Genomic DNA, 15,885 nt, shown 5'->3' on the forward strand with positions numbered 1-15,885 from the left:
CAATTCCATGTAGGGAAAGTCAGCAAAGAGCAAGAGGCAGCTACAGGAAATGTCCCAGCAGGGCAGAGCCAGAAAACCAAATGGCTGTAGCAAAATGGCAAATTCCATGCTATCTTGGGGGAACAAGTAGGTATTCTGTGGTCATGGAAAGGTGGAGTCCATGGGGCCTTGATTAAGAAGATGGAGGCAGTTCACATTTTTGAAAGCCATTGTTGTAAATTGTCTACAGACTCAAGGTTTGTCTAGCTCAGGGGTCTCCAAACTTTGAGACAAGGGCCATATTAGATTTTTGAAGGGGCTTCATGGGCCGAAATGACTGTGAAAGAAATTAAATATTGCAAATATATGCAAAATTGTTAAAAAACAACACTACTCTAGGTTTCAGAGTAGCAGCCGTGTTAGTCTGTATCCTCAAAAAGAACAGGAGTACTTGTGGCACCTTAGAGACTAACAAATTTATTAGAGCATAAGCTTTCGTGGGCTACAGCCCACTTCTTCGGATGCATATAGAGTGGAACATATATTGAGGAGATATATATACACACACATACAGAGAGCATGAACAGGTGGGAGTTGTCTTACTAACTCTGAGAGGCCAATTAAGTAAGAGAAAAAAACTTTTGAAGTGATAATCAAACACTACTCTACTGTGTCAGTGTTGCATTAAATTCTAAATCAGGTATAAAAGTTAATTGATGCAGGTACTGTGAAATCACAAAATATTTGTCAATACATTAAAAATCATTTCACATTTTTTTTATTTTATTTCTAAAAACTCACACATTTGTATCATACAGACACTGTTTGGTTCTATTACTGATGTAGTTAAAATTTAACCATTACGAAATTGTTAACTTCCATCTTCTTTACTCCATTTATTGGAGATGTAATTAAGCATCTGGCTTGTATTTTTACTCTAAGGCAGGGGTCCGTGCCTGTGCTTGGCTGCAGCAACAACTCTCCCCTAAGTTGGCTCCCCTTTTGGGGGGACACTGGCTCCCGGGGGCACTCACCCCTCTGCACAGCTCAACTGCGCTGCTGCCCCGTGTGAGTTGCTGCCGGTGGCCCCTCCCCCTGCCTGCTCGTGCCTGCTCAGCTGTTCGCTTCTCCCCTGTTGGTTGGAGGGCCGGACAAATGGAAGCCCCGGGCCGTAGTTTGGAGACCCCAGTCTAGATAGTAAGTTCGCTGACTTGCCATCTAGACAAGCCCTCAGGCTGGCAATGCTGCATTCATTTTGTTCATGTTTTCAACAACCATGAAAGCTGGAAACTTTGTTTCCATGAAAACTGGAACACACTTCTGTGGCAAAGAGATAAATTAAGTGGCAGATACCACAGCCACAGAGCTGCAGATTACATGGCCTCTGCTTGAGTCATAACTTTTTTAAAAAGCCTTCAAGCAATGAAGGAATCTTGACAAGAGGCCTGGTCAATTAGTTATTCTTTGTTGAGAACATCCTATTAATCCCACTTAATATGAGTGAAAACGAACTTTGCAATGTGGCCATCATTATAGTATGCAGATGAAAACTGAGGCAATTACTTCCATCAAAACTAGGCTGACAGATCCTGCTGTGGTCCACATTTCTCAGTCCAAGATCTAATCTTGGCTCCAGGTAGCCCAGGTAGTTCAGACCGTTTGGTATATTAGGACTATTCAACAGTTTCCATCAGATGCCTTCCAGTGGTGTTTATACTATACCAATTGAGACAGCACAAGATATGCATTCTTGAAGTACACTCTGAAACATCAACCATGATGACATAGCATCTGCGATGTAGTTTATATCCATGCTATTAATGTTTTTGATACACAAAATACCCATCATTTTACAATGGTCTGTTCTGGGGCAGACCCCCATGAAGTTAATACATCTTACTTCTGTTCAAACTGTGAACTCAATGAGGAAAAGCAGAATAACGTCCCAGCAATTTCAAGGACATAAAATTTGAAGAATTGTTTTGTACTTATAAGGGACTAAAGAAGAGAAAGTACTATAGGTTACTCTCCCATATCTTTTTGAAGTTTGTAATAAAATGGATGGCTCAGGTTATTGCTTCTAAATTAAGAGCTTTACATTTGTTGTTTAGTGTGTACAGTGTAATGAACTGTGAAAACAAAATAGATAATTCTGCAGGTATATGTCTAATACAAAACTACATAACTAGTTTAAAATCCAAAAATTAAAATCTAGCAAGCGGTAAGTGCAGATGTTTTTCCTACAACATGTGAGTGTTGTTACTTCAAACAGTACAAATGCTAGCTATGTCCTCAGGGAGACATACAGATTTACAGCTAAGTAGTCCAGAGCAACTATTGTCCCTGAAATGAAATATTGGAACTATATTAAAAACCTACTCCAGACTACTCAAGTAATGTAATAGTCCTAAATCTGAATTAATTTCTGAAAACATGTACTGTATGTGAATGTGCAATATTTTCTGACATTTTATCACAGAAAGCAGTAATAATAGAGTGCAGTTTGGCTGGATGATCGAGGAAGTATCTTAAATAGAACCTCTAATACTGTATATTTTAAATGTTAACATTAAATTATAGGTCTTATGGCTAAACAAAGAATATTACATGACTTGCAACTCTCATTAGATGTTGGTGAATATCTGTTTCTATGTACGATATTACTGTCTTTGAATTATCTTTTGAATTGTGTGGGGAAAAAAATGAAAACAAAACAAAATCTCCCAAAATTAAACCCTCTCTCATATTGCCAACTCTAACTCAGAGGGAAGATGGGAATAACATCACCCTTTTCTGTAGGTGTACATGCTCCTTCAAATGAAGAAAAGTACTCAAAAGTTTGCTGCTGAATTCAAAGCTTTTAAGGTAGTTAAACTTCTGATCAGTAAATAAAAGTGGGACAATTGCACTTAGTTAAAATGGCATTCTTATTAATTAGGTGAGGTAAAAGGTATGATTTTAATTATTGGGCAGCATTTAAGTAGCAAAATGTTTTGCCATTTAAAATGTAGAGTTTGCAAAAGAATTGGACATAGTTGGAGGAAACTACAAAGTATATACAGTTTGCTACGGGGTGGATTTGATTTAAATCAAATTGATTTAAATCATGATTTAAATTACTAGTCAGGAAGACTCTATTTAATCATAGATTTCTACATAAAAGTGCATTCTTTTCTTGTTGGTTGTTACCAACCTGAAGATCCTGCATGTTCAGACATGTTCCTTTCATCATCTTCAATGCAGCTTCCTTCTGAGAAGGAACACATTTGGGCAACCAGGCCTTGCCTTGTTTCACTGTTTGCATTTTGCATTCGTGCCTGTCTTACCCACAGGTAGAGGATCTTCATTAAAATATTCCCAAACTGGGTCTCTTTTACGACCTGCTGCCATTATAGGTTTTCCCTTGTAGTGAGAGAATGGTATGGTAGATCTCAAATCAACTAAGGTTACATAGGGTTACCATTCGTCCGGATTTACCCGGACATGTCCTCCTTTTGTGTGCTAAAAATAGCGTCCGGGGGGAATTTGTAAAGCACTCACAATGTCCGGGATTTCCCCCTCCCCCGGCAGAGCGAGCGGTTGGGAGGGCTGCAGGAAAGTCCCGGGCTGGACTCCGGAGCAGCTTCCTCCTCCCACCCCCCCCCTCCCTGCATTCTGAGCCGGCCGGCAGCTCCTCCTCCTGCAGCCCGCTCCGGCAACCCTGTGCAGGGCCAGGGACCGGGTTTTGTGTTGTGCTGGGGAGCTCAGCCATGTGTCCGGCTGGCACAGAGCCCAACACCCTGTTCTGAGCAGCAGGGTAAGGGGGCCAGGGAGGTTCTGGAGGGGGCAGTCAAGAAACGGGGGGGGCTTTTGGAGGGGAGTGGAGAAAGTTTTGGGCAGTCAGGGTACAGGTAGGGGGTAGAGTCCTGGGGGGCAGTTGGGGGGGGGTCTTAGGAGGGGGCAGTTAGGGGACAAGGAACAGGGAGTCTTAGGTAGGGGGTGGGGTTCTGGAGGGCAGTTAGGAGCAGGGGTCCCAGGAGGGGGCAGTCAGGGGACAAGGAGCGGGGGGTAGGGGGCTGGGAGTTCTGGGGGGGAGCTGTCAGGGGGCAGGAGTGGGGAGAGGGATCGGAGCAGTCAGGGGACAGGGAGCAGAGGGGTTTAGATGGGTTGGGAGTTCTGGGGGGGCTGTCAGGGGGCAGGAGTGTGGAGAGGGATCGGAGCAGTCAGGGAACAGGGAGCAGAGGGGTTTAGATGGGTTGGGAGTTCTGGGGGGGGCTGTCAGGGGGTGGGGAGTGGTTGGATGGGGCGTGGGAGTCCCAGGGGTCTGTCTGGGGGTGTGGATAAGGGTTGGGGCAGTCAGGGGACAAGAGGCAAGGAGGCTTAGATAGGGAGTGGAGTCCCGGGGGGCAGTTAGGGGCAGGGGTCCCAGGAGGGGGCAGTCAGGGGACAAGGAACGGGGGGAGGGTTGGGGGTTCTGGGGGGCGGGAAGTGGGAGGGGCAGGGGCGGGGCTAGGGCGGGGCTCCTCCCGTCCTCTTTTTTGCTTGTTGAAATATGGTAACCCTAGGTTACATTCAGAAAGACCTCAAGTCTTCTGGAATACGCTGCTCAAACAGTTTCACTTTGCTTCTACTGCCTGTCCCTCCCTTCTCACATTTATTTCCAGACTTCTTCTTCTTGTCCAGATCTATTCTGCCCCCAACAATCTTCTATTCACTGAAGTTTTTGAAACTTTGCACTTTTAAAGAGATGTAAGGGATTGACTCTGTGTACACAAATTTGAAGAGGGACAATAGGGTTGAGGTCTGTTATTTCTCACCTCTATATATTATTTATTTACTTATTTGGTTATTTGGTTATTTAAAAACATTTTTGCTCTTAACAAGCATGTTATCTCCGGAGACACAAATCCACAGTGAGAACTGCAAAACTAAGCATCTCTGATGGTACCTTCTAGATTGAGCACTGAGTCCCATTGGGTAGATAGAAAGATTAACCTAAATAATCTATACAGAAGCCCCTGAAACCCCATAACATTGGGTCCCTAATCCATTTACAAAACTTTTCTTAAACTTTCTTAAACATTACATGAATATATTGTCTCATACTATAGAATTAGAATTTATAATCCCTATTCCATGATGAGATATCTTTGAGTTATCATGTATCTTAATTAAACTATCCTTAGATAGGTTTTTTCCTCAAAAAGCATTTTATCAAAAAAATCAAATTTTTTTTATTTAAATTTTTTTATTATTATTTTTATCCACCCTGGTTTGCTGTATATTCATGGTTATGTACATAAGCATGGTGCACCAAGACGCCTGCAGTCCTTGGGCACAGAGCCAGAGAAAGACAGCCCTCCGACAAAAGGAGCACAGTCCCTTGTTCTACATGTTGCACTGCACCTCCTCCCCCAATTTTAAAATGTTTGACTTTTTGTAGTCTGAACTAAAAATATTGGCACACGTTTTAAAAAATTAACATGCATTTCTGCATGCATTCAGGTTTCATGTATGTATGCAATTTCCCAGCCTGCATATATGCACTGAGCATTGTGTACACAACTGCAGATGCATTTCTAAAAAATTAGGCCATTATTTAGTTAGCACCACTATGAGAGGGTGATCAGTAGCTGTCTGGATCTCTCCCCCTCCCTCCATTCCCCCCAAAGCATTCACCTTACTTATATGGATTGTCATCCACAAATACATCCACTTGGGATGGCTCGTAACAGCTGTGGGAGTCAGTTGCACCAGTTCAACCTATCAATTTAAAAAGAAACTATAACAGTATTGCTATTATCAAGTGTTGAGAAATCCTGAGACAGGCCCCCAAAATCATGAGATTGGCTTGAGTCATGATTTTAAGAATCGACAAAGAGTCCTGTGGCACCTTATAGACTAACCGACGTATTGGAGCACAAGCTTTCGTGAATACCCACTTCGTCCGATGCATGATTTTAAGAATAATTCATTTGAAATTCATTTTATTTGCCTTCTGGCTTTTGAATCCCTATGGTTAATTTTTTCCAGTTTCTTGGAGATTCTGGTATAGTCACATGACTCCAGGATCTAAGGTTTCAAAAAAAACCCATCAAATATTGCAAGCCTCACAATAAAATCGTGGGCATTGGCAACACTAGGACAGAAGCTTCAGTAGAAATGTGGAGTAGTACTAGCCAGGAATTTATTGTTTTCTGGTAAAAACAATTTTTTTTTAACAAAAATGAAAGTAAGTACTTTTCTCCTTTTTCTACAATTTTCTCTGAGTTTTTGTTGATAAAGCAGAAAACACAAAAAATGTGGCCACTCTGACAAAATGTTTGGTTTTACAGAAAAGTTTCACCTGATTGGCCAAATTTTTTATTTTCAAAATTTTGTTGTTTTTAATGAAAACCCCCAAAATGTTTAAAACAGACATTTCCTTCAAAAATTACTAGTTTGGGGGGAGGGGGGTGGAAGCCATTAAAAAATCAAACCAACAAACATTTTGAACAAATAATGTCAACCAGTCCTAGCTAGGAGTGCTAGCCAAGGAGCACTGTTCTGGAGATGGCTAGAGAGCCAAAGTCCTCAGGCTGTGTAGGGAGTCTGGTATTGTTGATATCCCATGCTATGTTTTGTTTTGTTTTGTTCATTTTCTCCATACTGTTGTGCGTGCGAAGGACACCTTATTCTCTCCCCACCCTCCGCACTCCCTCCCAATAAAAATCCCACACCTACCCCAACAATAAAATCCAGACAACCTCTTAGTACAACAGACCACCCTGTTATGACCAAAGATCTTCATGTCACTTGCAGTGAGGTTAAGATAAAAGCAGGAAGCAGACCTGTAGAAAGGTAAGGATAAAAGAGTTTAAAAAAAAAAAAAAAAAAAAACCAAGGGTGATGTCATGATAGGTGTCTATTATAGACTACCTAACCAGGAAGAAAAGATGAATGAAGCTTTAAAAAAAAAAAAAAAAAAAAAACTAGTAAAATCATCAGTAATGCAGGACTTGGCAGTGATGCGGGACTTCAACTACCAAACATGTGTTGGAAAAATAATATAGCAGGGCTCAGATTATTCAACAAGTTCTTGGAATACATTGGAGACAACATATTTTTTTTTAATAACAGAAGATGGAGAAAGTGAGTAGGGGAGAGGCTATTCTAGATTTGATTTTGACAAATAGGGAGAAACTAGAATTGAGAATTTGAAGGTGGAAGGCAGTTTGGGTGAAAGTGATTATGAAATGACAGAGTTCATGATTCTAAGAAATGGTAGGAGGGAAAAGAGCTGAATAAAGATAATGGATTTCAAGAAGACAAACTTTAGCAAACTCAGAGAATTGATGCATAGGAACCCATGGGAAGGAAGTTTGAGGGGGAAAAGAGTTCAGGAGAGGTGGCGGTTTTTTAAAGAGACGTCAATAAGGGCTCAAGAGCAAAGTATATCAATGAGTATGAAAGATAGGAAGTATGGTAAGAGACCCCCCCCCCGGGCTTAAACAGAGATCTTCAATGACCTGAAACTCAAAAAAAGGGTCACACAAAAAATGGAAACTACGTTAAATTACTCCCTTAGGAGTAGGAGTACTTGTGGCACCTTAGAGACTAACAAATGTATTTGAATATAAAATAAACACAAGCACGTAGGGACAAAATTAGAAAGGCCAAGGCAAAAACAAGATTAAACTAGCTAGGGTCATAAAGGGTTACAAGAAAACATTTTACAAATATATTAGAAACAAGAGGAAGACCAAGGTTTTTGATACTGTCTTACATGACCGTCTCATAAACAAATTAGAGAAATATAATCCAGACGAACGTACTATAAAGTGGGATCGCAATGGGTTGGAAAACCATACTTAGAGACAAGTTATTGATGGTTTGCAATTAAGCTGGAAAGACACATTGAATGAGGTCCAGTAGGGATCTATCCTGGATCTGATACTCCATTTCTTCATACATGATTTGGATAATGGCATAGAAAGTACAGTGACAAAGTTTGCAGACAAAAGTATGAACGCGAAGTACTACGCTTGTGAAGGACTAATTAATTGCACAAATACAAAATGGGAATTAACTGCATAGGAAGGAGTACTGCAGAAAAGGATCTGGGGGGTTATAGTTGATCACAAACTAAATATGGATCATCAATGTAATACTGTTGCAGAAAGACTAAACATCATTCTGGGATGTATTAGCGGGAGTGTTGTAAGCAAGACACGAGAACTAATACTTCTGCTCTACTCCGCATTGATAAGACCTCAACCGAAGTAGTTGTGTCCAGTTCTGGGTACCACACTTTGGGAAAGATGTGGACAAACTGGAGAAAGGCCAGAGAAGAGCAAAAAATATGATTAAAGGTCTAGAAAAAAGTGACCTACAAGGAAAGATTGAAAAAAAAAATGGAGTTGTTTAGTCTGGAGAAGAGGACTGTGTGGGGACACAAGTATGTAAAAGGTTCTTGTAAAGAGGAGGATGATAAATGTCTCTCCTTAACCCCTAAGGAGAGAACAAGAAGTAATGTGCTTAAATTTGCAGCAAGGGAGGTTTAGGTTGGACATTAGGAAAAACTTCCTAACTATAAGGATATTTAAGCACTGGAATAAATTGCTCAGAGAGGTTGTGGAATCTGTCATTGGAGGTTTTTAAGAACAGGTTAGAACGGGTGGGCAAACTACGGCCCACGGCTGGATCCGGCCTGTGGGATTGCCACCCCTGTGGCACCTCAGGCCCCGCGCTGCTCCCAAAAGCGGCCAGCACCACTTCCCTGCGGCCCCTGGGTGGGGGTGGAGGTGGAGCAGAGGGCTCTGTGCACTGGCCTCGCCTGCAGGCACCACCCCCTGCAGCTCCCATTGGCCAGGAATGGGGAACCACAGCCAATGGGAACTTTGGGGGAGGTACCCGCAGGCAAGGGCAGTGCGCGGAGCCCTCTGTGCGCCCCCCCCCCTCTCCAGAGGCTGCAGGGACGTGGTGCCGGCCGCTTCCAGGAGTGGTGCAGGGCCAGGGCAGGAAGGCAGCCTGCCTGAGTCCCGCTGTGTACGGCTGCCACCTTGGAGCCGCTCAAGGTAAGTGGCGCCGGGCCAGAGTCCACACCCCACACCCTCCTGCACCCTAACCCCCTGTCCTGACCCCGCTCCCACACTCTGCACCCCCTCCTGCACCCCAACCCCCTGCCCCAGCCCTACATTCAAGGCCCTGCATGCAATTTCCCCACCCACATGTGGCCCTTGGGCCAAAAAGTTTGCCCACCCCTGGGTTAGAACAAACATTTTTCAGGGATGGTATAGAAGATAATACTTAGTCTTGCCTCAGTGCAAGGGACTGGACTAGATGACCTATTGAGGTCCCTTCCAGTCCTACATTTCTAAGCTTCATAGGTGCATAAAAGACACCAGTTCCTCTTTTTAGCAATTTACAGTCTAAATAGGGATGCACAAATAACAAGAGATCATGCTTGGTGTGGGGAAGTTTGGGGGAAGATGGAGAGATAGAACAAGGATTAGATATTGCAGAGGAATATGGATGTGCTCATGGGCAGCAGATCCTGAATTATGCACTATTTTGTTAGTTGGAATTGGATTTTTTTCAGTGAATCTCTCGTAATTAGTGAAAATAACTTGTATGGTAGATCATCCTAAACTGTTCAGAACCTCCTTTAAGGAGTAATTTGAGTGAAGGAAATATGATCAACTGGAAACAGTTTGAAACTGAAAACAAAGTTTGAAACTATTCCAAACTTAACGTGCACCATGGAAGAAGGGGTAGCTGTGTGAGGAACAAACAAAGGGAGTAGCCAAGTGTCTGGCTTATACTGAGTGAAGGCAATGAGTGGAAAGAGATAAGATCAGAAATGTAAGCGGAAGCAGAGTATTTTTAGAACCTTTAAAGCAATGATGAGAAACATGAGGGGAAGGTGTCTTTTGGCAGCAGCATTTGTATGGGCTGAGGCCTTCCATGAGAACTGACCCAAGGTACAGAGAAGTGTTGACACTAAGATTTGAAGTAAGGTTAGATTTTTAGATCTGTAGAGGAAGTAGTAATAGGATGCGTTTGGGGGGGTGGAGATTATATGCTGGTGTTTGGGGATTGTGTGGATAGTGAAATTGTGAACAATTAAAAAAAAAAAAAAAACGAGTGAGGGGGGAGAATTAAGGGAGGTGGGAGAAGATGAGATCAGTTCTGGTGATGTTGGGTTTGCATTGGCAGCAGGACATTCAGGATTGAGATGTTTTGGAATCAGAGATACAAGACAGGTTTTTAAAAAATTCTGAAGTACAATGAAGAACTTTATAGTTACCAAATTATACTAACATCTCTCATAACACGTTCATTACTAACTCATGTAGTGTACAAGGAGCAGCTACTTGAAGATGGAAGTAGATGCTTTAATTTCCCTTTGGTTGGCATAAAGTTGACTGCTATCTATCTCTTTAAAAATATGGGAGAAGTTGTAGTCTCCCAAAATCTTTTCTCATGGATTCCCAGAGTCACACATGCTGACCTGGTGGCAGTAATTTGACACTCTGTAGCTTCATTTCTTAAATTTAAGAACTATAGCCAAGATGTCCAGAAATAGGATCTTAAAGTTAGGCTTCTGAGTTTATACGAAACTTCCTAAATAAGTTACTTTCAAAAGTGTTGAGCACCGAGCAGCTCCCACTGAAGTCAGTGGGAGCTGCATAGGGTTGCCAACCCTCCCAGTTTCTCCATGAGTCTCCATCTCCCGGAGGCTATTGAAGCCAATCCGGGAGATTTTAGGCTGCTAAAAGTCTGGCGGCGCAGCGAGGCTAAGGCAGGATCCTTGCCTACCCTGGCCCCACGCTGCTCCCAGAAGCAGCCAGCATGTCCCTGCAGCCCCAGGGTGCAGGGTCAGGCAGACTCTGCAGCTCCCATTGGCTCCCCAGGGTGCAGACGCAGGGACATGCAGGCCACTTCTGGAGGCAGCACGGGGCCAGGGCAGGCAGAGAGTCTGCCTTAGCCCCGCTGCACCGACAACCAGGATCCGCCCAAGGTAAGCACCACCGAGACGGAGCCATACCCCTCACCCCCTCTTGCACCCCTGCCCCAGGCTCAGCCTGGAGCCCCCTACCACACTCTGGAGCCCTCAGCCTCAGCCCACACCCCTCTGCCCTAGCCTGGTGAAAGCAAGTGAGGGTGGGGGAGAGTGAGCGACAGAGGGAAGGGTGATGAAGTGCGTGGGGCGGGGCCTCGAAGATGGGGGCAGGGTGTTTGGGTTTGTGTGATTAGACAGTTGGCAGGGTGTTCAGCATTTTGAAAATAAGATTGGTGACTTGGCTCCTTTATTTAAAAAAAATTGCCTTTTATTAAATGACTCTCAGCCTTTTTTATGCATTAGTTCTGGTATTAACTTTGGCTGCTTCTCTCATTTTGTGGGCTGTATAAATTACAAAACGTATATGCATTCTATCTCCCTGTCTTATTTTTCGTTGTTTTTGTTTGCAGTCCACTCCTTTGCATCTAGCAGCAGGCTACAACAGAGTTCGAATAGTCCAGCTTTTGCTTCAGCATGGTGCTGATGTTCATGCAAAGGACAAGGGGTATGTATATCAATTTTTATTTCATTCTCTGGTTTCACTAGTTAGTTACCTTTTACGAATTATTTTTATCATGGTTCTGTTGTATGCTGTAATTCTGTCTGTATCTGAAAATGAGTTCATCTAAAATTAGAGATGAGAATTGGGGTACAGTTGTTTCCAGAATCAAAATTTATTTTTGTGGTAAATAATCTTTTGTAAGAGCCCAAGTGAGGATTGAAGTGGGATGGTGTGTTCCTTAGTTATGTAGATCTTCTATTTTATGGATTATTCCTTCATTAAATAAGTGCATTTTAAAATCTATATTGCTTGGTTCTTTATGGGTCCGCTGTGGTGTTGGAAATTCTGTGGACAATTTTGAGTGTTCATGGACTTCTGGTATTATTTTGGCAATAAAAAAAATTAATGCAAGGTGTTAGACAAAAGGCATATTTAGTTACACTTTTCTGCGACCTGATTATCTTGTCAGGTGTATGTATGGCAGCTCCATGAGATTTGCACGTGCACAAGTGATGAGATAAACAAGCACCTAGTTTCACAGCTATTACCAGCAGTAAACATCATATGAAGAGAAGAGAGCAGAGCAGTCTTTTCTAAAGTGAATTAGCATATTACTCAAGCTAGTTAAGTCCAAAGCTGACTGCGAAGAGTAACAAAGGGATCTCAAAGAACTGAGTGAGTGGGCAAGAAAATGGCAGATGAAGTTCAGTGTTAAGTGCAAAGTAATGCACAGTAGAAAACAAAATACCAAATATATATATATACACTGTGACAAAGTTCCTCCTCTATCTTGGTGGGTCCTGTGCTTATTGGCGGATTTTCTTGCCTCAGAGATTCACCATGTGGGTTGGGGAACAGCCCAGAGACCTTCCCCTCTGGAAGAACCCATAGTCCAGGTCAATTGGGAGGTTTGGGGGGAACCCGGGCCTGCCCTCTACACCGGGTTCCAGCCCAAGGCCCTGTGGACTGCAGCTGTCTATAGTGCCGCCTATAACAGCTGCATGACAGCTACAACTCCCTGGGCTACTTCCCCATGGCCTCCTCCAAACACCTTCCTTATTCTCACCACAGGACCTTCCTCCTGGTGTCTGATAATGCTTGTGCTCCTCAGTCCTCCAGCAGCACACACTCTCACTCTCAGCTCCTTGCGCCTCTTGCTCCCAGCTCCTCACACTCTTGCACTACAAACTGAAGTGAGCTCCTTTTAAAACCCAGGTGCCCTGATTAGCTGCCTTAATTGATTCTAGCGGCTTCTTCTTAATTGGCTCCAGGTGTCCTAATTAGCCTGCCTGCCTTAACTGGTTCTAGCAGGTTCCTGATTACTCTAGTGCAGCCCCTTCTCTGGTCACTCAGGGAACAGAGAACTACTCATCCAGTGACCAGTATATTTGTCCTCTACCAGACTCCTGTACCCCACTGGTCTGGGTCTGTCACATATCCCTCCCCCCTGCTCAACACCAAGGGGTTGGGCAGCTTGGGACGCCAGACAATGCACACATGACAAGCCATCGGCGTTGCCATGATGGCTCCCTGCTCTGTGTTGCACACAGAACTGGAAAGGTTGGAGGGATAAGAACCATCTGGCAGAGGCGTAGCGAGCGCCCTCCGTACCCTCCAACCGGAGGGGGCCCCGCAAGGAAGGGGGCCCCTAAAAGTGGCAAAAAAAAAATGTAAGGTATAACTAGGTAAGTGACATTTATTGACGCTATTGCACAATCCATGTCGGTTTTACTGACAAAACCATGAAGTTGTTATGATATATCATAATGCTATTGGCTACATCAGTTGTCTGTCGGTCAGTTTCGAATTTTAGTTGGACCCATTCAAAGAATGTGTATTTGCGTTCATAATGGCGGTTGGCGGATAAATGTTATTAATTTTGTTGTTTAATTTTTTATCGTTTGAAACAATTCGTTTCCAACACAGAAGCGTGCTTTGTGATGTCTAAGAGAACGTATAAGGGCGGAGCTAGTAAACAAAAGGCAGCAAAAGATGCCGAGAAGGAACTTGAGAAAATTCCAAAGTTGTCAACGTATTTTGCGCTGCAATCCAGCGTACAGGTACAGGCACATGAAACGGACAGCGCTAGCAGCGACGAATCTTATCGAGAAGTATCCAGAAGTGCTTCAAGTGAGGTCGAAGGTGAAGCCAGTTGTTCTACCAAACAAACTGTGACAGATATTCCAGCTGCTGCTGGGAAAGAAGTATCTGAATCTGAACCACTGACTGATGATCCAGGAGATTGGCCGTCTATAATATCGGACAGGCAAGTGTGTGACATTGTTGCACATGGCCCACCACAGCAGAATGAAAGTTACTAATTTCCATTTAACGAGGAAAGATGGAGGTTCACAAGTACTCATTTCTATCGAACCATGGCAAATGGCGAGAAAATAAGACGTTCATGGTTTATGTACTCGGTTCAAAAAGATGCCAGTTTTTGTTTTTGTTGTAAATTATTTGGCACTGGCGACATACCGCTATGTCAGGCCTGCACAACTCGTAAAGCGGCAAGGGCCATATTACTCCAAAGAAAATAGCTGAGGGCCGAAACCCCCCAGCCGTGCTGAAACAGGCCCCCCCCCTTCAGCGCCACCCAGCCCCGCCGAACCCCATCCCCCTCCCAACCCCCCCCCAGCCCTGACCCCTAGCTCCGAGCCCAGCCCCTCTGAGCTAAGCACCCCCCGACCCCATCCCGCAGCAGCCCTGACCCCTAGCTCCGAGCCCAGCCCCTCTGAGCTAAGCACCCCCCCGACCCCATCCCCTCTGAGCTAAGCACCCCCCCGACCCCATCCCCCAGCAGCCCTGACCCCCAGCTCCAAGCCCAGCCCCTCTGAGCCAGACACCCCCCTGACCCCATCCCCCCTCCCCCAGCCCTGACCTCAGCTCCGAGCCCAGCTCCTCTGTGCTGAACATCCCCCTGACCCCAGCCCCCGTGAGCTGCGGCTCGAGCCCAGGCTGGGTGCCTCTCCCCTCGCTCGGACTTACCGGCTCTGCCTCGTGCCCAGCGCTTCCCGCCTCAGCAGCCTCGGAAGTGACGCTGGACGCCAGGCAGGAGGAGCGGGAGACGGAGACGCGTGGGGGGGGGGGGGGGCAACCTCACAGCCCTGCGCGCCGCGCTCTGACCACCCTGACAGTCAGAAGCGCAGCTGCCGGGTTCGCCCCCTGCCGGAGGGGTGGGGGAGGTCGGGCCCCCCTGAACCGGCAGGGGGCGAACCCGGCAGCCGCGCTTCTGACTGTCAGGGCAGTCAGAGCGCGGCGTGCGGGGTTGTGAGGTCGGGCCCCCCGGGCAGGGGGTGAATCCGGAAACCACCCCCACCCACTTGGCCGCGGGCCGCGTGTTGTGCAGACCTGCGCTACGTCATGGAACATCTGTTTGGAAAGCACTGTCAAAAAGACTTCAGCAGCATGAAACAGGCAAAGGTCATCAAGACTGTATGGTGAAATGGTTTGACCTTCGGTCAGGCATAGTAAACCATACATCTATTGACCAACTCGAATTGCAGGCTTTTCTGAAAGAAAAAGATTTCTGGAGAAATGTTGTCAAACGCATGGTTGATGTCGTTATTTTCTTGTCTGAAAGAAACTTGGCATTTCGAGGAAGTGATGAAAAGCTCGGCGATCCTTCGAATGGCAACTTTTTGGGACTGTTTGAATTGCTTGCAAAGTATGATACTGTCCTCAGCGAACTTTTACAGAGGATTAAGAAGGCAGAGACACATGTTCAGTACCTCAGTCCACAGATCCAAAATGAGCTGATTCAGCTTGTTGCCAGTAACATTCAAAAGGCCAACATAGCGCAGCTTAAAAAAGCAAACTATTATTCAGTTATTTTGGACTGTACTCCCGACGTGTCACATGAAGAACAGATGTCTATGGTGTTACGCTTTGTTGAATGCAACGGTGAAGATGGTGTCAATATTCGTGAAGCTTTTGTTGGTTTTCTTAATGTTCATGATACAACTGGTGAGGGAAGCGTTTCTTGAAAAGGCAAACAACTTAGGAATAGACATTGCTGACATGAGAGGCCAAGCTTATGATAACGGCGCAAATATGAGAGGAAAGAATAAAGGAGTTCAAGCCCGCATGCTAGAAATAAATGACCGTGCCTTGTATGTACCATGTGGAGCTCACACTTGGAATCTTGTGATCTCAGATGCGGCAAAATCATCGAAATATGCCGTTGACTTTTTCGGTCTGATTCACAGAATATACGTTATCTTTTCTTCTTCACCTTCACATTGGGATATACTTCAAGAACATATGCCAATATCTGTTAAAGGGTTATCGGACACTCGTTGGGAGTCGAGAATTGATGCTGTGAAGCCATTGCGTTATCACCTTGAAGAATTGTGCAATGCTTTGTCATCTTTGCGAGAAT

The 15,885-nt window shown here is 44.7% G+C and overlaps 1 protein-coding gene across 1 annotated transcript in view; it reads left to right on the forward strand.

Moving 5' to 3' along the window:
- TNKS (tankyrase) overlaps nucleotides 1-15,885 on the forward strand; it is a 313,482-nt gene that overhangs the window by 184,123 nt on the left and 113,474 nt on the right. The window contains exon 6 of the mRNA XM_054029743.1: nucleotides 11,413-11,507. Coding sequence (XP_053885718.1) covers nucleotides 11,413-11,507 — 95 coding nt within the window. The remainder of the gene's footprint in view (nucleotides 1-11,412; nucleotides 11,508-15,885) is intronic.

Source organism: Malaclemys terrapin, chromosome 5 (genome assembly GCF_027887155.1).
Source record: "Malaclemys terrapin pileata isolate rMalTer1 chromosome 5, rMalTer1.hap1, whole genome shotgun sequence".
NCBI lineage: Eukaryota > Metazoa > Chordata > Testudines > Emydidae > Malaclemys > Malaclemys terrapin.